The sequence below is a fragment of the Suricata suricatta genome, chromosome 15 (assembly GCF_006229205.1).
Source record: "Suricata suricatta isolate VVHF042 chromosome 15, meerkat_22Aug2017_6uvM2_HiC, whole genome shotgun sequence".
NCBI classification, from domain to species: domain Eukaryota; kingdom Metazoa; phylum Chordata; class Mammalia; order Carnivora; family Herpestidae; genus Suricata; species Suricata suricatta.
The window spans coordinates 50,841,676-50,856,745 of NC_043714.1; the positions used below are offsets into that span (position 1 = coordinate 50,841,676).

The window sequence follows — 15,070 nt, forward strand, 5'->3', positions numbered from 1 at the left end:
ATATCTAATCCCTATAGCAACCACACAAATAGAAATACCACTCCTATTTTACATATGTAGTACCTGAGGTGCAAATATACCAGATACTCATAAATAAATTGTAGCCTATCTTAACAGCACTCAATTCTATGGGTACAGCTATACGTACAAGTATGTGCAATTGTTCTGTTTACACGCATGCTCTAAAAATGTGAACAACAATCGAATATCTATAACCACCACCCAAGAAGAGGGCCATTGAGACACTGCATCAAAATTCTGACAAGAATAACTTTATTGTTACGTTCAGGTGGGAGAGGCCTAAAGCTTGAGGTTTGGAATAATAGTAGGCCAGTACATCTTGAAGAGATACTTGAATACAATGAGAAAACGCCAGGCTACATGGGTGCCGGTTGGGTAGATTCAGCTTCCTATATTTGGCCTATGGAGCAAGACACATTTGTGGCACGCTTCAGTGGATTTTTCGTGGCTCCGGAATCTGATATCTATAGATTCTACATCAAAGGTGATGACCGTTACGCTATTTATTTCAGCCAAACTGGACATCCAAAAGATAAGGTAAGGAAGCTGCAGAATACTATTTAATATTATAAAAGCAATATGACAACCTTCATTTGTATCTCATTTACTCTAATCCAAACCAATGCATGTATTAAAGAGGTTACGAGTGATATTTTCATGTGATTGGGTTCTTGGCTACTTAACACGTGGTGATGTGTTTCCGTGGCTTAAAAAAAAAATGCTTTCCTGTATCTAAATTTGCTCTAGGATGGAAAAAGCACATATATCACCTTTAAGGATTATTTTAATTATGAAAGAATTATAACCATACTTAGGAAATTTGGAAAAGAGTGAAAATATTTCACTATTCTAGATCTATTTCACTAATACTTGGTTATTAGATTAAAGTCTATAATTTCTTTTTGTGTCTATTTTATTTTTGTATAAACAAGATCATGCATCCAGTTTCATAGTCATTTTGTCACATATTAATATTTCCAAATTTCATTAAATAATTTGCACAACACAGTTTTTGATGACTGAAAAGTGTTTCATTGCATGGCTTTACTAAACCTGGATAACTTTGTGCATATAGATAAGTTTTTAGTTTACTTCTGACTTTCCAGGACCACAAGTAATACTCTGTTGAACATTAGTGTCATTAAATTATTCTGCATTTTAATTATTTCTTTAGGAGAGTTTCACAAATGTGAAACTAATAAACCAAATCAAAGGACATTTTATGACTCCATGTATATGGCAAGATTGCCTCCCAACCTGGAGGAACAAATTTTCATTGTTGCCTGTAACATATGACTTTTACTTTTACATAGCTTTTCAGCATGTTTTCTCCAAAGATGGTATAATCTTTCCTGATGGGAAGCCCAGAGTTTTCTCTATCTGGTGTGCAGACCCATTTAGTGGCCTTGGCATCTTTTAAACTTGCTTTTAGTGATCTCTTGTAGATTAAACCCCTAAAAGCTCTCCACAGAGCAGGAGGATATTTTATTTAATACCAATGTTCCTCCTGGTATGATCTCTCTATTTTCCATTGCAATTATAATTCTGGAAAAGCTGTAGTTTATGTGTCTTCATGGTATACTGATGCTGATGTTAGGTGAGGGTGGAAGGTATGAAGTGAGCTTTGATAATTTTTAAAAACTTGAATTCACCATGGATAACAGATCTTAGAAGAAAAATATTTACACTTTCTATTCATAAAAGTTCTAGGACTGATAGAAGTAATAAATGATAAATAAATAAATGCTGAAAAGTTTTATTAATAAGTTCTCCTATGTCTGTCTGTCTGTCTCTCTCTCTCTTTGTTTTTTTTCTTTTTGGGATAAGGTGAAGATTGCATATCATTCTTCCAATGCCAACAATTATTTTTCCAGTCCGACACAAAGTTCAGATGACATTCATCTTCAGAAAGGAAAAGAGTAAGGTTTTCATTAAATTTTAATGAAATTGTTGTGTGGTATTTAAGAATTGTAAGTTTATATCTAAAATATTGTCAATTTGTTTTATTGGTGGAAATGATGTTATTTTATTGGCTTAATTTATAATTGGTCATTCTCTATAATTATATTAAATATTGTTTCTATATTTCCAAGAATATTGGCATTCCACCAACCAGGGAAATCTGAAATCTAAATATTTTGGTTACAGAAATTATAATTTTGTAAAATTTACTTGATCCTGTTCTTAGTTTCTTTAGGACTTTTTAGTCAATCCAACCCCTAATTTCCCTGCCCCTGCACCTCTTCTCTTGAATATTTCTAGAGAAGAATCATAAAACCACATGAATTGGTACCACAGCTAACGTATATTTAATATTCAGTGATTTGTTTTAGATCTTGGGCCAGGAAATTTAATACAAAAATATTCAAAGCTAGTCCTTGCCCTTAAGGAGTATACATCATTTAGTGCTGAAAGGTCAAGCCCAGGGAGAAAATGAGAGTTTTACTGAAATACCAGATAACCCCATTCAAAAAGGCATTCAGGATTTCTGGAAAGCAAGAGATAAAAGCCAGGATACATTCAAAGTTGCTAAGTTACACAGAGATCCAAGACCCAGTGATATCATCTTCTGTTTATCATTTGTATGTGTTAGGTAATGCTGCATAAGATACCACTCCCCCAAATTTTATCACTTAAAGCAACCCAATGTTGTGATTGGCCAGGCAGTTCTTTTGGTCCTGACTACTCTAGTTGGTTATTGATGGCCTAGGATGCCCTCACTTGTGTATCAGGAGCCTCAGTTGGCATGGCTGGCACTTAGATATTTGGGACGTCCCACTTCACATGGTCTCTCACCTCCCAAGAGCTACCCCAGGCTTGTCAAATTCATTAATGGGTTTCTAGCAATAAAGAGAACAATTCCTATTGGACATAATCTTTTTAAAGACTCTGCTTGTATCACTTCTGCTAATATCCTATTGGCAAAGCAAATGCCAAATCTAGATTCAAGGGGTAAAGAGATAGACTTCACTTCTAGATGGAAGGAGATTTTTTTCCTTCATTCTATCACACCATCCTTCCAGATACTGACAGCACCATGAAGATCTGATGGAGCTAGACAGAGAAGGTTGGGATAAAAGGTACCTGAGAGCAATCACACTCAGTGTTCTCACTGAAATCAGTAATGGTGACATGGGGAAAGCATTCCATTCTTTTTCTCCTCCTCCTTCTACTATCACATCTTTTTGTACTTAAACATTTCCTTTTTTAACCAGGATCACTGGGCCAATTGAGGGTAAACGGAGCATCTAATTAATCCCTACTGCTTGTAAGTGTTAATACACTTTGAGGCTTTGCCTTGGACTTGGAAAGTGCGTTCAGTTTGCCTGCTTGGCAAGAGCGCAGAGCTTACGTGAAAGTGAGTCATAATACATCTGCTAAACAGCTTTCTGCAAGGCAGCTTGGGATTTACACACTGATACTTATAATGATGGCTGTGAATTTTGAAATTGAGGCCACTATACCTGGCTTATTGCATAGTGGTCCCTGTGGCTTTTCTAAAGGTAGTCATTGGCCAAATTCATCCTACTCAGATAATATGGCCCATCTCTAAGTGCATATCTTTTTTGTTACCCTGTTCTACTTTGAATCAGTTACTAATTTTTAATAATCTTTTAATCTTTAAAACTCTCTTAGTCTCTGTCATTCATATGAACAGAGAGAGTTAATATGTTTTTTACGGGATTTTGAAAAGATTAAATATGATGATGCCTATAAAGTGCTCAGTTTAGTGTGTGATACATAGAAAGTGCCTACTTAATATTTTTAAGCTGCTAACAAGGATACAGTTTTTAATGGTTTAAGTAGGTAACCAGTAGCTTTTCACTCCCCTGTAACAGCCGGTCAGCGAATGCCTTATCCTGGGCAGGCAGTTAGATGATCCAGCTTGTTGGAGGGGCCCTAATCAATCTAATCAGTAACAGTTTCTTGAAGCAATGTTTTATTTCCCAAGTTATAAGTGGAGCCATTATTCAAGGAACGAGAGAGGAACTTCAACCCTGACACACTTAACCACTCAAATACAGAACATGTGATCCATCTAAGTCTGTCTGTTATTTTCTTACACACATTAGAGTGTTTAAACTCTGCATGCCCTCTATGTTTTATGACAAAGATTTCACATTATAATCTACAATGTAATTTTGTCTTAAGTTCCTTGAGGATAGGGGAATAGTGTCTTTTTTCAATAAATATTTATTGACAAAATTGAATCAATTATTCATGAATGGGGACAACTCTGTATCTCCAGTGCAGATACCCTACATAATTCATTTTATTTTAACAAGTGCTATGATATTTTAATATTTATAATCAGGGTATTGCAACATAAATCATTTAACAGGCAGGTATTTTATATAGTGTTGAAATTTTATTCATTGGAAAAAATCCATGTTTTCCAGATATTACATGGAAATCTTGCTGCAGGAGTATAGACTGAGTGCCTTTGTTGATGTTGGCCTGTACCAGCATAGAAATGTCTACACTGAGCACCAAACAGAAGATGCGGTAAATGAAGAACAAGTTATCAGATCCCAGTCGACAATTGTCCAGGAAGTACAGGTTTGCTATCATGATAGATCTGCTTTAGAAAGTTAATGTTCAAAGATAGCTCTATTTGGCTGTTAATTTTACTATGGAAGATACTGTTTGAGGGGAAGGCAGTCATGGAAAATTATTGACTTGTGGCTAGAAGTATCTGTATTATAAACAAAAGAGACTGTTATTTGCTAAGACTGAAACTTTAAAATATTTTATCATTTGCAGTAAAATAGAGCAATAAAGAGACATTGAATAATTGACCATCATGCTTTTTTAATGTGTTTTTATATACAGTAATTTTTTTTAAATTGGGAAATAGGTTATAACATTGGAAAACTGGAAAAGAACTACTGCAAGTAGTGAAGTCCAAAAGATCACAGTAACCAGCCCATGTGTGGAAGCGAATTCATGTTCCCACTACTATTATCGATTAATCTATAACATGGAAAAAACTGGTAAGTTGTCAATAATGAAAGAAATTTCATTTTTCTTCATTTATAGATGAAATTATAAAAATGTGCTCTAGTTCAGTTCTACTGTCTGGAGAATATTGTTTTAATAGTATGTGAGCCAAAGAAGCTAAAAATATATTATGAAGAAAAACCTTTAGACTGGGAAGAAAAATGACATCAGGAAAAACAACTTCCTGGCATATACTGTCTTTTTCTCTTGTAAGGATCACAATAAATGTATATCTAAGTACACAGAAGGATTTTATGTATCTGAGACTCACAGGGATAAGTTAAGGTAACAAGAATTAAATTCACCACTACAGAGAAGTAAATATTTCTTCCAATTTCTCAAAAAAAAAAAGGTGTGAGACATAAATTTATCTGTTAACAGAAACATTTCATCATATTATAAAATATATTATTATTTTATAATAAACCTGAAGATACAGTCTTTCTATTTCTGTTGTTTCAGCAAGTAAATATTAACGAGTAATTACTATTTTCCAAACATAATGCTTATTACTATGGGAATATTAAAACAATAAAATATGATCCTGATATTCCAGAAATCACAATCCAATGAAGCAGTCACTATTATTGAACTCAAATTACTTTCAAAACACAATTTTATTAAGTGATAACACATGATAACGGACTACTTTAAAAAACTCAAATATAAAACATCAGTTGTGGCTGTGATAGTGCAGAAAGATTTCAATTCATTTTTATTTCTTTTAATTAAGGCCCCTAATCATTTGCCTTTTTTTTCTTCCTTCCTTCCTTCCTTTCTTTTCTTTCTTTCTTTTCTTTCTTTCTTTCTTTCTTTCTTTCTTTCTTTCTTTCTTTCTTTCTTTCTTTCTTTCTTTCTTTCTTTCTTTCTTTCTTTCTTTCTTTCTTTCTTTCTTTTTCTTTCTTTCTTCTTCCCTTCCCTTCCTTCCTTCCTTCCTTCCTTCCTTCCTTCCTTCCTTCCTTCCTTCCTTCCTTCCTTCCTTCCTTCCTTCCTTTTCTTAATTCATCCAAGTTTTGCTACCTGGTGATGCTTCTGAGTTCATACTGCAGTCAGCTTTAAATGACCTCTGGTCTATAAAACCGGATACAGTTCAAGTAATAAGAACACAGAACTCCCAAAGCTATGTTTACATGGTAACGTTTATATCAACTAGAGGTAAGCATGTATTTAATTTTGTACTTTGGTAAAGTTGTCTCAAAGAAACAAATTTATATCTTCTACAACTCCACTGAACAAAGTAAAAACTCCATAAAACGACAGAAAAAGGAGTGGATTCATGGCCATGATCACTTTTAGGAGAAATAGAAAATAAATGGTTAATTTTTTTCTATTGTAATTAAAATTTTAGTCGTGCTTCAAGGAATGTACAGCTTCAATGCATGAGGAATACACTATATGTACCATAAGTGTACTATCTGTATAATAGGTGACTTAGCAAAAATAGCAAAGATACGAATTCTGGAAGTAAAGGCTAAGTATGTCTCAGGCGACACTAGTCTGGCCAGATCTTGCCTGATGAAAGGATTCTGTGTTCAAATCCACATGGGAAACTGCATACATACCCCAACCTCTCCTTGAAGATTGACAGAGCTCATTAGAATATTAAAATCCCTGAGAATTCCTACAGTGAGAAAACAAACATACAAAAACAAGAACTGAAAGAAAACATCTTACCTGTGTTTAACATAGCATTTCCCAAAATTATCTGACCTCTCTATCCTTTTCAAGTAATAGCTATTAACTTCCTATTAATGTTTTGAGTCTTAAAGCCATGTTTAGCAACCAAATTTAGTATTTGGGCTATCTAGCTCAAAAATAGGTCCCTGAATATGTATGTATTTACTTTTCTTTGGGCAATCATTATTTTCCAATTCACTGTTTACCTCTCATTTTATAAAATTGTTAATTTGCTTGTTGGGTGGCAGGCAAAGAATTTCATCTAACGTGAATTGAAATTCTAAAAATTTCCCAAGCGTTAGATTGTCAAAATGCTATATACATGAAGATGTGGTCATGCTTGTTCTTCCAGGCGTATATCTCTAGTTCAGAGAGAAATCTTACAGCTTCTGCAGCAACCTTAAGATGTATAGTACCCAAATCATAAGTATCAAATCAAATTCTAGGACTTTACTCAACAGAGGTCAGTGGGATTCCGCTGGTGAAGCATCTTCCCAAAGCAGATATAAATCTGAGGACAAGCCCTTATTTCTTTTAAAGTGAGAGTGTATTAACAGCCCCCACAAGCCTGGACTATTTCCTGGAATTCAGTTTTATACTGTACTCATGTTTAAAGAAAATAACAATATCCCAGTCTAGCCCTTTATCCTATGATAATGGTACTGGAACAAAACTAAAAGAAGTTTTGGAATATCCCACTGGCCATTGATCTTCACCTCATGGTCCTGATAATCTCCTTTTATTTATCTCATCATACTTTCTTTTAAGTCATGGATATTGAACCTTAAATGAATAGCACTTTATCTGCTCTTTTGCTATTTCTGCTATGGCTAAATCTTTAGCTCAAATTCAAAAATCCACATCTTCCCTATTCATTCCCCGCCCCCCCCATTTTATTTTGGTGATAATACGACTAAATAAAACTAATTTTGTTATTTATGGATATGTTGGTATTTTATTAATTAACATTAACAAATTAATATTTGGTACTTCATCACAGGAGACTTTGATCTGCTTGGTTATGAAATGGATGAAGGGAACAATGTCACCCTGGATATTATAGAACAAATCAAAGGAAAACCCAGTTTGGACACATACACACTGAACTGGGATGGAATCACTTCAAAGCCTCTGACCCCGTGGTCATCAGAAGCTGAAGTATGCTCTTAGTTGGTTACTTAAATAGAAATCTATTTAAATATCACCCTTCTAGTAAAACAAAACAAAACAGAACAGAACAAAACAAGACAAACCCCACACTTTAAGGAGTGGTAATACTCTCTTTTAGTTGGCATGGTGGATTGGAGCTAACCCATAGAAGAGTGGAGAAGGGAGGAAATATCACAGAGACAGAGGAGGTGAAAGAAGGGTTCTTAGGTCTGTGCCAACAGGATCCAGTGTATCTCCGCATGGAGCAGTTGTTTTTGTAGAAAGAATGTTTGCTTGGGACTCATCGAATTTTGACAACTATCTACACAATGAGTTTAAGTTAATATTTGTTTGATGATTAAAGATCTTACTTTATCTCCTTAATTCTAAGCGCTAATTATATTTGTGCTTTGCCAGAGAAGTAGATGTAGAAATAACAGGAAAACTTGTGAATAAATATGTACCAATTCCTATATGACATAAGATTATGTATTATTTTTAAAATAATCGTCAATACAGTCTTATAGTATCTGAATCTCTTCTTTTGAAAAACAGAATGCATTAAAGTGTATAGTTTTTTCCAATTAATTTTGAGCAAATGGGGAAAACTCTTCAGTTGGAACTTGTTTAATTGGGTGCTAATTCCTTTAGGTTTGCCTCATTGCCCTGTTTAAAAAAACTACATAACAAGTATGTCTACCTTACATAACAACGGTGTAAGTTAATATTACCCAATTGGATGTAACTATTGTGATTCTAAAATAAAACTCTTGAAAAAGTCACTAAACACTAGTTATTACATATTAACTTGAAATTATTTAGGAAATGATCTCATAATGATGGCTGACAGAGGGAAATTTTGTAAGTGTTCTATTATAACTAATTAGTGGAATGAGTTGTAATACTATGAATGTTCTAACTCTCCATGAAAAAGAAGGTACTAAAGCTTATATTTTTAATTTAGTTTCAGGCAGCTGTGGAAGAAATGGTTACCGCCAAGTGTCCACCACAGATTGCAAATTTTGAAGAAGGATTTGTTGTGAAATACTTTAGAGATTATGAGACAGATTTTAGCCTGGTAAGGAACGTTAAATGAACAGTGAAACTGACTGAATAAGAATTCGTATATCAATGCTTGGAATTTTGTGATGCTCTTTGTAGTAGCACTAATTCCTATTGTAAAATTTCAAAAATAGTTTTGTTATACATTTATTGGTAAGGTCTGTTTTAAGTGTCCCCTTGCATTATAATGTGATCCATTTGTAAAATCCACCACATAAATTTTCTTGATTAAGTAAAAGTAAGAAAGATGGACAATATAAGATCTATAAGGTGTTTTATTTGTTTTCTTTACTTGGACGCAGAGCATTTAATTTATAGTAGGGCTTCCCTTGCTTTTTAAGATCAACTTCTGGTCAACTAGTACACTGCCTAGTCATTATTTCTTTCTTGGTAAAGTATAAGCATTTTTCTTTGATATACAGCAAAGAAGATTTCAAAATACTCTTATCTTTCTAATTTTTATTTTGAAAATACAAGGAAGCCATATATTCACCATTTCCAAGTGAATATCATTAGAATAAGAAATATATAGGCTAGTTATTTTGTTCAGGTCAGTACCCTAGAAATAAATATGAATCCTTAAAAGTATATATCATATGATGATTTAAATGAGCAGATTTATTAATGGAAAAAAAGGAAAAAGTCTTACAATTTAATGGGCTCTCTAATTTCAAATTAATTTAATAAATATACATGTACTTGGGTTCTCCTATCCTGAATGTAGCGCTAGCAGCCTTGGGAATTGCACAGTGATTTACACTCTGCTCCTTCTGTCCTTGATTTCCCATCATCATCATGGCACACATTCTTTGCTCTGCCCCTCCCCTTCTCATGCTCTGTCTCTCTCTGTATCAAAAAATAAATAAAACATTAAAAAAATTATTAAAAAATATTTGTGGGAAAAAATGAATAAATACCTCTAAGAGTTCATGATAAAAGGAGAAAGATAAGATTTAGGAAACAGCCAAATACAGGTACCAGGGACTATATGATTATGGAGCCAGAGGAGTGACATAGGATGAGAGCGTTAGACTTTCAAAGAAGAGAGAGAATATTTCACATTAAAGTGGTTTGGGAAGCAGTGGATCCAGGTTGGAACTTGAACGAATTGGGTGGAGATGTGGGGGAACACAGCAGGACAATAAATCATGTTTTCATTTGGAAAATTCCTGTTTCTGTAGGAGCATATCAACAGGGGGCAGAAGACAGCGGAGACTGACGCTTACTGTGGCCGTTATTCCCTGAAAAACCCAGCTGTTCTTTTTGACTCCGCAGATGTTAAACCAAACAGACTACCATATGGAGGCATTTTATTATTTCCTTATAATCAGGTGAACTCAACAAAATGATATGCTAATTTAATCTGTAAAATACCTTGGTAATAAAATTTCCTGAAATTTAAGACAGGGAAAACTGCCTGTCATGTGAAATTATGTCACATTAGACAGGTACTGTGGTTCACATTCTGGGGCTTGTGATTTCCTCTTCTGTTGTCTTTCAAAAACAAAAAAAGACGTTAAAAAATATGTAGTATCATGCACATGTATTCTGTTTTATCTTCTAATTGCAGAGAAAGTTATGTGCACATGCATTTAAATATTAAAACAATTAAACATGTATAATCTCCTCAATATTCCTTCGTTTATTAAGAAGAAACAAAAATGGATAGGCATTGTAAAGTGGTCTTGGGTATCCAGTCAAGGAAAAGTGAAGGGAAATCATGAGTGGAGATGGTAGTTTGGGGATAGGTATTTAAGATTAGCAATCATAGTCCTGTCTACCCTTTCTCTGGTTTTAAAATTCTCAATTTGTGATACACATTCTCAGTTCTAAGTTCTAAATATATTTGGTATGCTTAAGATGTTGTAGCCCATTAAGATTGGTATTTAACTACTATTTTATAGTGACATTCATTTCTACTTCTAAAGACTCAGTTGCATTTACATCCCAATTAATCTACTTGAGTGTTTATCTTTTCTTTGTGTGTGATGGGCTCTTACATCTGCTGTAGAGTTCACTTAGAGCTGGATTTAAATTTTACATCGCTACATGACTAGAGGGAGTGAATTCTTTCCATTTTTTAAGGAAACCATATCTAAGAAGACAATAAGGAATTAATCATTAATTGTAAGGTCACTTCAACTCCACTTTTTTTTCTAGAAAATCTTTCTCAATTCTTCTGTACCTAACTGGCTGAAAGTAATTATTCCTGTCTCTGTGTTCTGAAACATTTTATAAGGAAAATTATCAATATTTACTTATCAGATTAGATTGAGTTAACTTGAATTGCTATAAAACAACTTAAAGTTAAGATATTATCACTGATTTCTTTTTTAAATTTTCTGTGTAGTTATGTTTAGCATACAAAGGATTCCTGGCAAATCATATTGCTCTAAAATTCCAATACCAAGACAGAAGCAAGATTACTAGAAGCAATGATATACAATTTACATATAACTTTACTAATGGAAACAAGTAAGTTACACTCTGAATGTAAAACCCAAGTTATATTATAGTATATAAGCTGAACATAAAACAAACCCACGTTTGTTACTTTTTAATTTTTTTCACTTTTTGTTAGTTTGGGTTCTTTGTTTGTTTGTTTTTGAGACAGTGGGCGCGTGATCAGGAGAGGAGCAAAGGATGAGAGGGGTAGGGAGAATCTTATGCAGGCTCCACACCCAGCATGGAGCCTGATGCAGGACTCGATCTCACAACTGCGAGATTATCGCCTGAGCCAAACTCAAGATTTGGAAGCTTAACTGACTGAGCCACCCAGCTGCCCCACTTTTTGTAGTTTTTGGCAACTCCTGTGCACCCTAGATCTGACTGCCATTTTCATGCTCTCCACATGAGTGTCCTGATAGAAATAGTTGAGCCAAAACCAAATTGATAGATTATGAAAATAAGAATTGGTCTGGTGTTATCATCACCCATGACCATTTAAAAGACAAAACAATGGCAAACCTTATCATTTAAATAATGTCTTATTAAAATCTAATAATGTTCCCATTTACTAAAGGAAGATAGACACTGCTTTACCACAATATGATTCTGAAATAAACTTTGATCACTGAAAACAAAGTGCTTTCTGGGTGTGAGCAGAGCAAATAAAATATTTCAATGAATATTCCAAAATTAAGGGAGAAGAGATATTTTTAATGCTGGGTTTGCCAAAAGTTAGACACTTAGAAATGCAAGCAGAAGAATAGAAGGGAAGAAGGTAGATGAGCCTGAGAAAGCTACCTAATGGGTGTAAGTGCCATGCCCTCAAGCACAAGTTAGTTCTGCATAATTACGTTTTGGTTGTTATTATTATGTCTTCTGAAATTTATGTCAGTCCACTTTTCTATTTCCATATAGAACACACACAAATTTCACACACAGCAGAGTCATAATGAAGACAGATACATGCACATATACACCTTTTTATTTTAAAAAGTATTCTTCAGGTACATTTTGCTATAAACATTCTCTGCATGCCTGAACTTAACAGATTAGATTCACAACTTTAGTTTTGGTGCACGCTGCCTGCATGCATTTGACTCCTTCCTTGTGGCAGGATTTTGGAACATTTTACAGATCTCAGTTCTTTCATGTTAGTCAAACCATCGCTTACCATATTGCTAAATAAGTCTTTCCTTTTACCTGCAATTTATCTGCTGTGAGGTAATTTGCAGATGCATTACATTTGATAGGACAGATGGGCATCCTTTACCCTAAATGCTACCAGATCTTTAAAGAAGAATATTATGATTTTTAAAGGAATAGGGTTCATTGGTTAAAATTATTCCCAGGCAAGGCAAAGTAAACTCCCCTGCTCCTACTGCACATTTCTAGATCTGCTTTTCTTTAAATTAGACAGTTCACCAACATCAAGTAGGTGTGTTAGAGTTAGATTATTTTTAGTACAATGTTAGTGTAGAAGTGCCATTTCCCCCCAAGAATTACTGTATAACCTTTCCAAAACAGTGATGTTTGTAACTGTAAATCAGGTTTCAAAATCTGAAAAGTAAAATATGATTTTCTTTTAAAAAACATTATTATCAGGGGTGCCTACATGGCTTGGTTTGTTAGGCGTCCAACTTTAGCTCAGGTCATGATCCTACGGTTTGTGAGTTCAAGCCCCCGTCAGACTCTGTGCTGAGCCTGGAGCCTGCTTCAGATTCTGTGTCTTCCTCTCTCTCTGCCACTCACCCACTCATGCTCTATCTCTCTGTCTCTCAAAAATAAATAAACATTAAAAAAATAATTTAAAAAACATGATTTTCTACCCACACAGGCAGTGTTCTGTTCACTTGAGGTTTAATATCATTTTTAGTCTGTTTTTCTCTGATAAAGGGTTCTGTTCAGTACACTAAATTTTCTAAGTGATAATTGCTTCAGAATTATGTAATTAGGGTAGATTTTTACTGGGACTCTAAGTACTTTTTTCATATTTATTTCAAGAGCACTTTTTATCTTGCTATAGTTTTGCATATAATTTTCTAAAAATAATGTTAGTTTAAGCTAAGCTTTGATGCACTAAGGTAGATCCCATGATGAGTTTGTAAACCATGAAGGAAATTAGAATAGAAGGTGCTCAAACTAGTCAGTTAATAACCACAATAGTGGCTGATATAAATAAAGATTATTGTTTAAATTGTATTTTGTTATTTTGATGGCAATATTTTTCTCTTTGTTGCAAACTCTCATTGCTGAATTGCTTAACTGTAACTCCTGGAATTCCAATGCAATTAATATGAAGTACAAAAATCTGAATCTAAATTACACATTTAAGAGGTACTGTACTATAGATCACTTAGCACTTTTATAGGTAGACAGTGCAACTCTAGTGAGCTCTTTCGAGAGTAATAACAAGTTCCAGTTTTGCTTCCTGGTATTGAAGTGAATTTACCGTTCTATCTCTGACATTTTTTACTAAAACCATTTACTTCATTCTTGTGCCTTGTTTTTATTTATACGCTTTACACCAAGACACATACTCCTTAGTTTCCTTACCTATTGCTACGGAATATTTCACATTCCTATGGCTGTTGCCAAGGCTACAAATAAAAGAAAACTTATATTCACAGTATACAACATTAAGTCTTTTACTACCAGTTTAAATTTCTGTCTACTGTTTCTTGTTATGGCTGCACTTTTGTGCTAATAAAGTGTGTTTGATGGTCTTCTTGTGGGAAAAAACACTTTTACTCTTTAAGATTTTAGTACTTTTTATAGTGTACTGGTTTACATTAAACATTATAACTGACCTATACACCTAATTAGTCAACAATATTTCAGCTGGACCTATACTTGCATAGACCTTCTGGACCTCATACAAACCAAATACACTGGAACGCATTTTTCTCTTCAGAGGATTGGCTTACAGAAGGCATCAGAATCACAGGGTTTCTATGTGGATATAGTATACATTGGACAGACACCTACAGTCTCTGTGTGGGATGGTATGTTGTATTATTTCATATCGATTCAAACCATCTAAATCTACCTTGTAGTAAAATCTTACCATAGAAATTCTTCATATTCTTTAATTTACCTAGAAACATTAATCTTTAAATATTTGAGTCATTCTCTTATCTGAGTATTATTATTTAAATCATCTTATTTTTTATTCTAAGGATAAATGTACCCTTAATGAAAATTTTGTCATTACTGCAAGAGTTAGTCTTTATAGTCCTAGGTTCTGTTTACAGATATATAAACTTTGGCAAACATTGTCATTTTGCTTTGTTTGATTTTTGAGAAACTAACCACAATGATATGTGTTCCTACGAGGCAACTTTTGACATTGGCATCTGTTTGGTAGGATCTGAATATTTCCGTGGACGTAATGGTGGCAATGAATAATACTGTAAATGAAAACTTTTTTCTAATAGTCTAAGCATTGTTTTTATAGTCATGTCAGGAGACTCACATATATGAGCTGTGATAATAAAATAATTACGATTAAACCGTGATCTTTTAAAAAAAATCAACCTAATTCTGAACAGTCACCTTAAAAGATGACTACTTCCATTTTTCAGAGGAATTTTGAAATCCTTTCCTTTGGACACTATTTTCAAGTGCAAGGTCCTGAGTCAACTGGTAAAAATTAAATGTACTACTTTAGAGTCACTTCTTTTGAAGCCGCTCTTACCGGAACTTACATTTTGAT

The 15,070-nt window shown here is 33.9% G+C and overlaps 1 protein-coding gene across 1 annotated transcript in view; it reads left to right on the plus strand.

Annotated features, from left to right (window-relative positions):
- Positions 1-15,070, plus strand: part of PKHD1L1 (PKHD1 like 1) — a 152,809-nt gene that overhangs the window by 29,492 nt on the left and 108,247 nt on the right. Inside the window, exons 13-22 of the mRNA XM_029923967.1 lie at positions 290-558; positions 1,849-1,940; positions 4,422-4,581; positions 4,880-5,015; positions 6,034-6,177; positions 7,700-7,857; positions 8,813-8,926; positions 10,092-10,241; positions 11,261-11,385; positions 14,197-14,360. Coding sequence (XP_029779827.1) covers positions 290-558; positions 1,849-1,940; positions 4,422-4,581; positions 4,880-5,015; positions 6,034-6,177; positions 7,700-7,857; positions 8,813-8,926; positions 10,092-10,241; positions 11,261-11,385; positions 14,197-14,360 — 1,512 coding nt within the window. The remainder of the gene's footprint in view (positions 1-289; positions 559-1,848; positions 1,941-4,421; positions 4,582-4,879; positions 5,016-6,033; positions 6,178-7,699; positions 7,858-8,812; positions 8,927-10,091; positions 10,242-11,260; positions 11,386-14,196; positions 14,361-15,070) is intronic.